Source organism: Echinops telfairi, unplaced genomic scaffold (genome assembly GCF_000313985.2).
Source record: "Echinops telfairi isolate 266 unplaced genomic scaffold, ASM31398v2 ScPeMD7_5;HRSCAF=22, whole genome shotgun sequence".
In the NCBI taxonomy this organism is placed as follows: Eukaryota; Metazoa; Chordata; class Mammalia; order Afrosoricida; family Tenrecidae; genus Echinops; species Echinops telfairi.
The window spans coordinates 13,246,328-13,257,771 of record NW_022103901.1 but is presented as its reverse complement, the minus strand read 5'-3'; the positions used below and the strand labels follow the sequence as shown (position 1 = coordinate 13,257,771).

Genomic DNA, 11,444 nt, shown 5'->3' with positions numbered 1-11,444 from the left:
GTTTTGTGCAGATCCACAGCAGGTTTGTCCAAGGCTGTGTGGTCAGACCCGAAGCACTCTGGTTGGCTTTGGGGTCTGGGGCTAGCTGACAGTTTTGTTGAAAATAGGTTTCTCTGATTTTGTAGCAATACTTCTCGACTTGTCCTGGTATGCTTCCTGTGGGCAAACACAGAGGCTGCAGTGAAGGGTGTCTGCAGTTAAGGATCTGAAAGGAGCCATGGTGGTCCTGTGAATTAGGCGCTGGGCTGCTTACTTGCAGGTCAGCAGTTCAAACCCACCAGCTGGCCCCGGGGAGGAAGATGAGGCTGTCTGCTCACAGAAAGATTCCGTCTCAGAAATGCTCCACCGGTGGCTGCTTGGCTTTGCTTTCCAGGAAGGAGCCCCGATGGTGTTGTGCTTTATGGTGTTGTGCTTTAGATGTTGGGCTGTACCCGTGAAGTTGGCAGTTCAAATTCACCAGTTCCTCTGGGGAAGAAAGATGAAAGGTACCCCAGATCCTGCCCACCCTATCCCACAAGCACCCAGGGCAGCCTTCAGCAAGCTGGCTCCCTCACTTCACAGCAGGGCAGGCTGGGGCCTGAGGCGACCCCAAGAGGCTTGTCAGGACTGGCAGTGACTCCTGTTTCCGGGACTCGGGGATCTTTGTCTTTCGCCCGAGCCAGCCACATCCCGACCTTGAGGAAAGGGAGCTGGACAGACCACCTTTTACTGTCCCCCAACTCTCCCCCCACCCCCCCACCCCCCGGCACCAGGAGAGCAGAGACCAAGACTCGGCAGGTTGGGGCACGGGGTAGAGCCCTGGGGAAAGGGGCTCCTGAGGCCACTTGCTGCCTCAGTTTCTCCAGGGTGCCCCTCTACCCAGCTCAGGGTCCTGGCACAGCTGCAGAGGGAAGCAGCTTCCAGAGCCTGTATCTGGGGGCAGGGTGGTGTCTTGGCAGTGGGGGGCACAGGCTCTTGTGAGGAGTGGGAGTGAAGATTTATTTAGCTGCTGGGGAGGAAGGGTGTGATCTGTTGATGAGGAGAGCCCCCCCACCCCCCGCCTCCACAGCTCTCTGTCTGCCCCCCACTTTGACAGGGTTCCGGCAACCCAGAAAATGCCGTGTTCCCCTCCCCTCAGCCAGGCGTCCCTGTGCCCATTTCCTAGACAAGCAGACAGGGACTGGGAGGGAAGACGCTCAGCTGTCCACGGCAGTGGCCCCTCAGTTCTTACCTGCTCGCCCTCCCCTCCCTCAGCCCTCAGCCTTGACAGGAGAGAGAGGTCGGTAGGGAGCGGGTGGTGGTGGTGGTGTTGTTGTTGTGGGGGTCTCAATGCCAACCGGGCAGTCAGAAGTGTCATTACCTGTCCTGCTCAAGAGGAGTGCCTTGGATACTGGTACTCCTGGGCCAGGTGGGCTGGGAGCCACACCTGTGTCTGGGCCCTGCGACGCCCACCTGGCCCCTGGTGCCCGCCAGGCTCAGCTCTCAGCCTAAAGGGGAGGGGATTCGGCTTCCAGCATGGAGACTGACAGGAGAGAAAAACAAAACCCACCCCTATAAGACGGGGGGCTGCATCTGCCCCTCATGGGTTTCCAAGACTGGAGAGGTTTGTGGGAGTAAAAAGCCCCCTTTCTCCTACAGAGCAGTGCATGTATTCGAACTGCTGGCCTTGTGGTTAGCAGCCCCGCATGGACAGGAGCGGGGACAGAGGCTGACAGAGGGCTGAGCAGGGGCGGGCCGCAGGCCTGTGGACAGTGGTGGCATGGAGGCCTCCTAGCAAGGGCTCCATCCTACTCAGACCTGTGGGGCCTGGCTCAACGCTCACCAGGCAAGGCTTGGGGGAGCAGGGGACTAGAGGTACAGACCCTGCTCAGGACACACACCCAGGCTCACGGTCTGCAGGCCAAGGGCACCAAGCCCCAGGTCAGCGTGCCCAGTCGGAGAGAGCCCCAGGTTCACCCTGGAATGAGTGAGGGGTGTTGAGCTCCGATAGGAGACTCCCTGGTCCTGTGGGGCAGAGGCAGCGGTCGGTCGGGGGAAGGCGTCCCAGGCTAGGGGGCAGAAGAAGCTCCTCGGGTGGAGGCCGGGAGCCGGGAGCTGGGGCACGGTTGGCCTGGCCGGGCCCTGCCGGAGGCTGCAGGAGCGGGGAAGGGTTGGGGTCTGGAGCTGCATCCTGCCTGCGTGTGCCCACACCCCATGTCACTGTGCCTCTGCTCCGGTGTAGCAGGCCCCAGAGGTCCACTCACATGCCCACCCCCCTGTGCAGGCCAAGGACAGCGATGATGACGATGATGTCACCGTCCCCGTGGACCGAGACCGCTTCATGGACGAGTTTTTCGAACAGGTGGGAGCCAGCCCAGCCCAGGCCACCCCCCACACTGGCCACCTGTGAGCCAGGCTCAGGTCAGGTCTCTGATAACAAGTGGACCCCAGGCTCAGCAGCCCAGGGGGTGAGTACAGAGGACTGAGCCCACTTTGAGGGCAAAGAGACCCAGCTCCAAGAGCCCCCCGGTGGTGGAATGGGTTACACATTGGACCGCTAACCACAGGGTCAGCAGTTCGAAACCGCTAGTTGTCTCTCCACATCTCCAGAGAAAGATGAGGCGTTCTACTCCCGTCCCAGGGACCCTCTCGGACACGCACCGGGGCAGTTCTACCCTGTCCTGCAGGGTCGCTGTGAGTCGGCAGGGGTTGATTTTCCGTTTTTATCTTTGGACACTGAGCTCAGAGGATCGGAATTCCCCGCTCTCTGCACCTCCCCTGCCTCCCAGAGGGTGCATGGGGGCAGCCTCCCCTGCAGCTTGGCCTCTCCCAGTGCCCCTCCTGACGGCTGGCTGTGCGCTCCCCGCCCCCCAGGTGGAGGAGATCCGGGGCTTCATCGACAAGATCTCGGAGAACGTGGAGGAGGTGAAGCGGAAGCACAGCGCTATCCTGGCCTCCCCTAACCCCGATGAGAGTAAGTGGGGGCAGGGGAAAAGCCCAGCTCCCAGGGCCACTGGGGGGTACTTAGGCAGGGGTGGGGCCGGCCAACGGCTTCTCTCCAGCCCTGGGCCAGCTGCAATCTGGGAGGAGGGAGGGAGACCCAGGAGGCTGGCAGTGTCACCATCACTGGAGGCCTCTCCACCCGGCCCTCCCTCTCCCTCGCCTCCCCGGGGAGCAGATGGCGGCTCTGAGGCGTCAGTGCTGTGGGAGGGCCGGCCAGCTAGGCAAGCAGAGCTTCCGGAAGGAGCCTGCAGCCCTGGCACCTGGCCACCTTGGCACCCCAGAGCTGGGCAATCTCAGGGCTCTGGGCACGTGCAGGGTATCCAGGGCACTGGGGTGTGTCTGGGTTCCACTTTGCCCCCAGACAGGTCCTCCTGGCCTGGCTGTCACCATTCCTGTTGAGATGTTGATGACCACACCAACCAGGGCCAGGCTGACAGCACCGTGGGGGCAGGGAGCCGGGCAGCTCACCCTTAATCCCAGTGAGACAGAAACTGGCCCCTGGGAGGCTCAGCCACCTCCCACCCCCCTGTCAGGTTCCTGCCTCTCCAGCTCTCTGAAAAGGCACCGCTCTATGGGGAAGGATCTCTGGTGGTGCCTCGGGCTAAGTGCTAGGCTGCGAACTAAAAGCTCAGCGGTTCAAACCTGATAGCCACTGGGCAGAGAATGACGGGCTTTCTACTCCCGGAAACAGTTACGGTCTCAGGAACCCACAGGGGCAGTTCTACCCTGCCCTGTAGGGTCACTGTGAGTACTCAATAGCCGTGAGCTTGGTTTTCAGCCACTTGCGGGGCGGGGGGTAGAGGGGGGGGGAGTGAGGGGAGGACAGGCCGGATGAGGCTGTCTGTTCCTATAAAGACTTACAGTCTGGGAACTCCGCTCTGTCCTGTGGGGCAGGGTCGCTGTGACTTGGAATCGGACCGACCGCGGTGGGTTTGGTTTGGGTTAGTGTGTGGGGCCCGATGGGGATCGCATAGGTGTTCTAGGGGAGGACCTGGGACCCCGCTCCCCCTCCCCCTCCCCACCAGTGCTGTTCCTTGCTAGGCCAGAGCTCAATGTGGGGTTTGATCCTCGTCTCTAACCCTGTCTCCTCCATGACTGCCTGACCCCTAGGCCCCTGGGGGTCTCAGGAATTCAGAATGAGTCTTTCCAGGCTCTCAGGTGATGACTAAGGTCCCCCCTGGAGCCCAGTACCAGGTCCTGGGAAGGGTGAGCAGGAGAGGGCCTGCCTGAGGCAGGGGTCAGAGTGCAGGTGTGAGGACTGCCACTCCCCGGGGCTGGGTGGGGGACAGCCAGCCGCGGCCTAGTGTGTCCCTGTGGGCTGTGCCTCAGAGGGGGCGTCAGGTGGGGGCTGGAGCATCCAGAGCAGGGAGGGGGGCTCTCTTGGCCTGCTTCACACTTCTCCCCTGGGGTGTCCAGTGAAGGGGCCGGTCAGCGTCACTTTCCCAGAGCTGGGCAGTCAGGACTCGCTCCGCAGAGGGTCACTGCCACGGGGAGTCTTGTGGTCTCCCTGAGCGGTGGGGTGACCCTTGGGGGCCTCTAGGGCAGAGGCAGAGCTGACTGACAGGCGGGTGGCAGGGAGTGGTAGAGAGGGGGACTCTCCCGGGCCAAGGCTGGCTCTGCCTCCTCTGGGGGCTGCCGTCGGGCTGGGCTATTTTGGGTACCAGCAAAAGAGGCTGCGGCATCGGAGCAGCTGGTAACCGAGTTTCCCTTTGTTCCTTCAAATGAGGCACCCTCCTCCGCTCCTTGGAGCCCCCCAACCCCCCGCAAACATTCCACTTGGAAGGGGGCCCCATCTTCACTGTCCCCCCACCCCTTAAGGGGGCCAACCACCCGAGAGGCGAGCAGGCCTGGAGTTGGCGTGAGGATGGCCAGGAGCTCGCCCCAGGCCCTGGCCTGGAAGGGGAGGAGAGGGGAGGGCAAGGGGGAGGGGGGCAGGGCTCTGCCTGTCCCTGAGGAACAGCCAGCTCGCCCTGCTTTGCCAGCCAGGGAGGGATGGGGCAGGCCCGGAGCTCCCCAGCTTGTTTGAGGGCGATGGTACCATCTGGAATAAGGACCAGAAACCTGGTGCCCTCACCCTTGCCCCCTTCAGCTCCCATCAAGGCCAGGTGTCCCCGCCCCCTTCCAGCCACTGGGCACTGGGCCGCCAGCCTCCAGAGCTAGGCACCCGAGGAGGGGGGCAGGGGCAGCAATGGGGGGACCCTAGGACAGCGGCACTCAGAGGGCTTGGGGTTCTCTGACCCTGGGAATGTGGGCTCAGGGGAGGCACCTGCCCCACCTCCAAATCTGTTGAGATACTCAACCTTCCAAGCCACCAGGTGAACTGGCTAGGTGAACCCGCACCCCCCTACCCCCCACCTCAGGCAAGTGTCAAGTGTGCCCCTGGCCCACTCCAGCATCCCCAGCTGCTCCAAAATTATTCCTGCCTTAACGTCAGACCCATCTGTTACTGCGGGTGGGGGAGCCAGCAAGGGAGGGAGGGGTGAGGCTGCTGCTGCGGGGGTGGGCTCTGGCCCAGGGTGGAGGGGCAGCTGGAGCCTTAGCTCGGGAAGTCGGGGTGCACCCCTGGGTGAGGCTTGCGCACCAGGTGGTAGGGGAACCCAGTGGCGACCCTGCCCCCTCTCCCCCACCCCTCGCCCCCCAGAGACCAAGGAGGAGCTGGAAGAACTCATGGTGGACATTAAGAAGACGGCCAACAAAGTCCGTTCCAAGTTGAAGAGTGAGTCTGGCCTGTTGGGGGTCGCAGGGGCACTGCAGGCCCACTTCCTGTGAGCCCCCTGCCCCCACCCAGGCCAGGCGGTGCCATCACACAAGGGGGCTTCTAAGCATGTGTGCGTGGGGATGTTCCGAGACATTTTCACCCCATTTTCCACACCCTTTTCCAAGCCCCCTCACCCACCCGTTCTCTCCTACCAGCCTGTGGGCAGGCGCAGGGCTGAGCTGGATTTGTGCCCCAGGCTGTGGAGCGGGCCACCCTGCCTGTCCCCCCAAGAAGCCTACCCACACTGTTTGAGCACCCCCTCTAGGCCAAGTGTGCTGTTCTGCAGGGGGGGGAACCCCTGGCCCTCCCAACTTGGGGAGTGTCCCCTGGTTGGGGCAAAGAGTGACCAGAGGCACAGGGTGGGCTGAGCCCACTGTAGGGGCTCACACACACAGGGGCGTGTACCACACCTACACACCGAGCTCAGCGGGTCCTGTGTGCCGGGGTGACCCCACCACACACTGGAGGGGGGTGGTGGCAGCACAGCTGTGGCACAGCTCCCCCTCTGCTGGCACAGGCATCGAGCAGAGCATCGAACAGGAGGAGGGTCTGAACCGCTCGTCTGCCGACCTGAGAATCCGGAAGACACAGGTGCACGCCGCCGGGACCCCTGGGGGCGGGCGGGGGTGGGGGGCCTCGGGGGCCCAACTGCCTGCTGGCAGGGTCTGACCACAACCCCCCATGTCGTGCCCCCAGCACTCCACACTGTCCCGGAAGTTTGTGGAGGTCATGTCCGAGTACAACGCCACGCAGTCTGACTATCGCGAGCGCTGCAAGGGTCGCATCCAGAGGCAGCTGGAGATCAGTAGGCACGGGGTGGGGCCATATGGGGCTGGGGGCGGTCCGGTGGGATGGGGCAGGGACTGGGATGCCGGCCTCTACTAAGGAACACCAGGCTCAGGTGGCCTACTCTCACTTGCAGCTGGCCGGACCACCACCAGTGAGGAGCTGGAGGACATGCTAGAGAGCGGGAACCCAGCCATCTTTGCCTCGGGGGTGAGTCTGGACCCGCCACTGGCCACGAGCCCAGCGGTGTTCAGTCACCTGCCACCTCGAGGCAGGGGTGTGCAATGAGGCCCCAAGGGCGGCAGGGACCAGGCTGCAGTCACACCCATGTTGGCACAGGCCTTCTGACCCCTCCTCATTGGACCATGGCCCTGCTGCCCCCTCCCACCAGCCTGAAGGGCATGGTGGAGCCTCGTCCTCTGCTGGGCCCATGAGTGTGGGTACAGAGGGCCAGGATGAGAGGAGACCATGGACAGTTGACTTCAGGGTGGGAGGAAGGTGAAACTTCGGGTCCATAGGGACAGCCAGTCACCTGTGGAAGCAGGTACCACGACGAGGCAAGCACAGGTGGGCAGCAACATCAGCCCTTCCTTCAAGCCAACTCACTGCCATAGGGACGCTGTAGGGCAGGGGACGACTGTCCCCGTGAGTTTCCTGGACTAAGTCTTTACGGGAGTAGAAAGTCCCGTCTTCCTCCCAAGGAGCAGGCTGGTGGTTTCGAACTGCTGACTCTGCAGATCACAGCCCAGTGTATCACCACGATTCCACCTGGGCTCCTTAGCCCGACCTTGCAGTTTAGGAAATTTGGGGGCCAGCTGCAAAGGGGGAGGTGGCCTTTAGCTGGATGACTCTGCTCAGGCCCCTGCCCATGCTAGCTTCTCCCCTGCCTTCCCTAGCCCTAGTCCCCACCCCCACCCCATGGGGCTCAACCCACTGCCACGCCCTCTAGATTATCATGGACTCCAGCATCTCCAAGCAGGCGCTGAGCGAGATCGAGACGCGGCACAGCGAGATCATCAAGCTGGAGACCAGCATCCGCGAGCTGCATGACATGTTTGTGGACATGGCCATGCTGGTGGAGAGCCAGGTATGCGCCAGGCCCCACTCTGCCACACCCCGGCCCCCAGCAGCCCCCCAGGCTGCACTGAGCCCTGCCCCTTTTGCCCCACACGCTGCTCCGGCCTGGGAGGGACCAAGTCTGCAGGTAACTGACCACCAGGACAGTCCCTGCCTGCCTGCAGACCTGCCTTGACCACCCCAACCCTGCATGCTCACCTGCCAGGTCCCAGCACTGCATGGCTCTGTGTGGCCCTCCCCCAGGCCCTGTCCATTGCCCGCTTCTCTGGTGCCCCCTGGCCCCAGGCATCTTTTCTATGATTTGGATGGATGAGTGTTATGCCTGGAGCACTCTAGTAGAGCCAAGTGTCCCAGAAGTGACAGTGTCTTAGAGCAGGGGTTCTCCAGCTGGCTGGGGCCTGAGTCACCTGGGGAAGGCTTATGTTTCTTGGTCCTCATGTCTAGAGTTGGTAGCTCGTTGGAGATGCTGTTGCTGCTGGTCCAGGGACAGACGGAGTGACCAGCGACAGCCACTTCCGATGGGGTGGTCTCTGAGGAGGTGACATCTGAGCTGTGGCTGGAGGAAGAGTGAAGAGGCAGAGTGACCAGAGCTTATCTGAGGACCAGGCTGGTCTGTGAGGCCAGGGCAGAGTTGGAAGGAGGAGAGGGGCTGGTGAGGTAGACAGGGCAGGCAGTGGGGGACAAGAAGTATTTTGGATTCTCTTCTGGGTTGAAGAGTATAAAGTGTGGGGATGATGTGACCTGAGTGAGTAGGTTGACTGTGGCCATCTGCTGACTTGGAGAGAACAGGCATTTGTCAAGAAGTAGAGCAGTGTCACCATGTGGCCTCTGGGGGGCAGCATGGGACCAGACTACAGGGCGCATTGGCCCATGCTGGGCTGGCTGGGCTAGGCTTGGCTGGACTGGACCCGAGAGGGTCATGGGGGATGCAAAGAGATGGCTTGTCCAAGGCTAAAGGTCGCAGACCGTGGGTACAGAGGCCATCTGCCGTGGAGGATGGAAGGATGCTCAGCACAGTCACCCTGAACTCCGGCTAGGCCAGGGTGGCTACAGCCCACCTGCCCCTGCCCTCCCCCTGCCCTTCTCTGCCTGGCACCCCACAGGGGTCTCTGCATGGCCCCCAGCCCTGGGGCTGAGCCTGCATGGCCAGTTGCCCTGTGACTGTCCTGTTGGGAGAGAGGGAAGCTATGCTTCGAGCCTGTGGTGCCCTCGGAGCCCTGTCCAAGAGCATGGGCCGAGGGGCACAGGTGAGACGTTAAGATCCCCTTGCACTCACCTGCCCCCTCTCTCTCCACAACTCAGGGTGTTTTCCTGGAGACCTGCTCCTGAGGCGGGCCCTGGGTCCCCCGGCCACAGGGGGAAATGATTGACAGGATCGAGTACAACGTGGAACACGCGGTAGACTACGTGGAGAGGGCCGTGTCCGATACCAAAAAGGCCGTCAAGTACCAGAGCAAGGCCCGCCGGGTTAGTAGACCCTTCCCTAGCAGCCAGGCCCCAAGCCCCCAACCCCCACCCCAGCCCTCCCTACTATGTCTTTGGACCTTCATCCCCAAGCCCCCAACAGAGCCTTCACCTCTGCTTCCCTTGTTCCTTGTAACCCCTGCCCTCGACAGTGCTAGGCTGCCTCCTCTCAGGCCCTGTCTGAGCCTTCCCCTGTCCCATCTCATGTGCAGAAGAAGATCATGATCATCGTCTGCTGCGTGGTCCTAGGCATCGTCATTGCCTCCACCTTTGGGGGCATCTTTGGATAGAAACTACCCACTGCCACGTCCTGCCAACAGTCCACCAGGAGCCTCCCAGCTGCCGCACCTGGCCAGGTCGCCTGCCCCCACCCCACCCATCTCTGGCTCAGAGCACCTGCACCCCCCTGCTGGGGCCGGCCTTCTGCCCTGCCCCAAGCCATGTCGTGTGCATGATCTTGTGACTGTGTCTGTACAGAAGAGGCAGGGGCAACCAGGCTGGGGACAGGGTCAGGGCGACAGGGCCTGCCCTCTGTGGGCCCTGGGGCTCTCTCTAGAGACCAGTCTTGCCTCTAACTGCCATGCTCAGCTCCCCTGTCCTCTGGCCGCTCCAGCTGTTCCCCTGGCCCCCTCCCCCAAGCGGAGTCCTTGGAGGGGAGGGACAAGCTGGCCATAAGGTGCTGCTTTTCAGGTTGGGGGAGGGATAGCCCAGCTCTGAGCCTTTGATAGCTGACCATTGCCGGGAGGCTGTGGTACCATGGCTTCCACCAGGGTCCTACCTAACCCCCTCCCCCGCCTCTGGGCAAAGCCTCGAGCATACCCCCTGGCCCCAACCCAGGTGGCTTGGGAAGAGCCGGCCAGCCACTGACCCTGGCAGGGGGGCTCAGGCCCTGGAGCCACGATGCATGTGTGGCACAGTGGTGTCTGCCGTTGTGCTGGGAAGCCCGGTGGTCGCGTTGGGCCTGCAGTCACTCGTCCTCGCCGTCCCAGCGTGTGCCCTGTGGCGTCAGTATTCTGGAGGCAGCCCGGGGGACCCCTCCTCCCCAATCCTGTGGCTTTTTTCCAGCCAGAAATGGCTGCCCTGGCCCCCAGCCCCTTCCCCCTTGACAGGCAAGGAGTGCGCATGTGTACGCACGCGGTGGGTGGCCCGCCTGCCAGGCCCTCCCTCGGCTTCACTCCTGCCCTGACCACTGTCCGTGTTGCCTTCTTCCACAGCAGCCCCTCCCCTCACCAAAGGTCTTGGTACAACCAGCTGCCCATTTTGTGACATTTTTATGTAGAATAAACATTTGTATCTGTATTGGACTCTGCTCTAGGCTCCTTCAGGTCGGCCTGCCACAACCTCGGGATGGGCAGGTGTGTGATGCCGAGGGGAAGGGGTTCAGCTGAGCACCACCTCTACCAGCTCATGCTGGTAACCTTCGAGCCCCCCACCCCAGCCCACTCTGGAAATTATGGAGTGACGGCTTACTGAATCAATTTTTATTCAACAATTCGATTGTGTCAATGAGTACAGTCCCCACCAGGGTCTCCCAGCATCTCCCCTTTGACCTTTGGCCTCTTGAGGGATAGGCTGGAAGCCTTTGCCAGGCAACACCAGCCCTTCGTATTGCTTTGGGGCCCATGGGGTCACCTTGGGGCCAGTTCTGTCTAGCATGGCCCACCCTCTTTCCCTAGCATGTCAACCATGAGAGCTCCTCTCAACCAGCAAGAACACCCCCACCCCACCCCCCACCCCCAGCTCACTGCAAGGCCTGCCCTGAGTGCTGGACAGTCCCATCAGACCAGAGACCCCCGAGCCTGACAGAGAGGCCTCAGTGCTGGGCATCTCTGCTACACTGAAGCCTGACCAGCCTCCCTCTCAGCTATATGCCCTGTCCCGCTGTGCACCTTACAGATCAGTGTGCTTCCAAACCTTCAAGTCTTTCAGACGCACTCTGCCTGCTGAGTCGGCCCCGCCAGCAGAGAACTCAGCGCGTGCGTGGGCCCGCAGAGCCAGGACTGCTGAAGAGCCCCACAGAATGTGGTTTATTGCTTGTAGAACAAACTAAGATGTTCACAGAACCTTTTCTTGAAGTTTGAAAACTTTACAACTTTTCACAGCACCATCACCTGATGAAGCCAGCACTTCGGTGGAAAAGCTCCCCAGAGCCAGTGGAACGGATGGTGAGGCCCCACCGGCGACAGTGACTGTGCTGAGGCAACAGCCCTGGGCTCAGAAACGGGGCCTGCGCTTGCGGCCGGTGTACTGGGTGTCGGGTCGTACCTCCCTGGGAGAATAATAGGAGAGTCTCAGAAAAAAAGGAACAAAGGACCCTGGGGGCCACATCTGACAGGGCACCCTGGGGGCCACATCTGACAGGGCACCCTGGGGCCACATCTGACAGGGCACCCTGGGG

At 62.0% G+C, this 11,444-nt stretch overlaps 2 protein-coding genes across 2 annotated transcripts in view; one reads left to right on the top strand and one right to left on the bottom strand.

Annotated features, from left to right (window-relative positions):
- The first annotated feature begins 2,247 nt into the window (after window positions 1-2,247).
- On the top strand, window positions 2,248-10,345 carry STX1A (syntaxin 1A). The gene is made up of 9 exons (XM_004705628.2): window positions 2,248-2,320; window positions 2,833-2,932; window positions 5,603-5,677; window positions 6,237-6,310; window positions 6,416-6,524; window positions 6,642-6,715; window positions 7,455-7,592; window positions 8,939-9,049; window positions 9,259-10,345. The coding sequence occupies exons 1-9, from the start codon at window positions 2,300-2,302 to the stop codon at window positions 9,334-9,336; spliced, it is 780 nt and encodes a 259-aa protein (XP_004705685.1). The 5' UTR covers window positions 2,248-2,299; the 3' UTR covers window positions 9,337-10,345.
- A 702-nt stretch (window positions 10,346-11,047) lies between these two features.
- Window positions 11,048-11,444, bottom strand: part of BUD23 (BUD23 rRNA methyltransferase and ribosome maturation factor) — a 9,511-nt gene continuing 9,114 nt past the window's right edge. Inside the window, exon 12 of the mRNA XM_004705627.2 lies at window positions 11,048-11,324. Coding sequence (XP_004705684.1) covers window positions 11,261-11,324 — 64 coding nt within the window. The 3' untranslated portion in view covers window positions 11,048-11,260. The remainder of the gene's footprint in view (window positions 11,325-11,444) is intronic.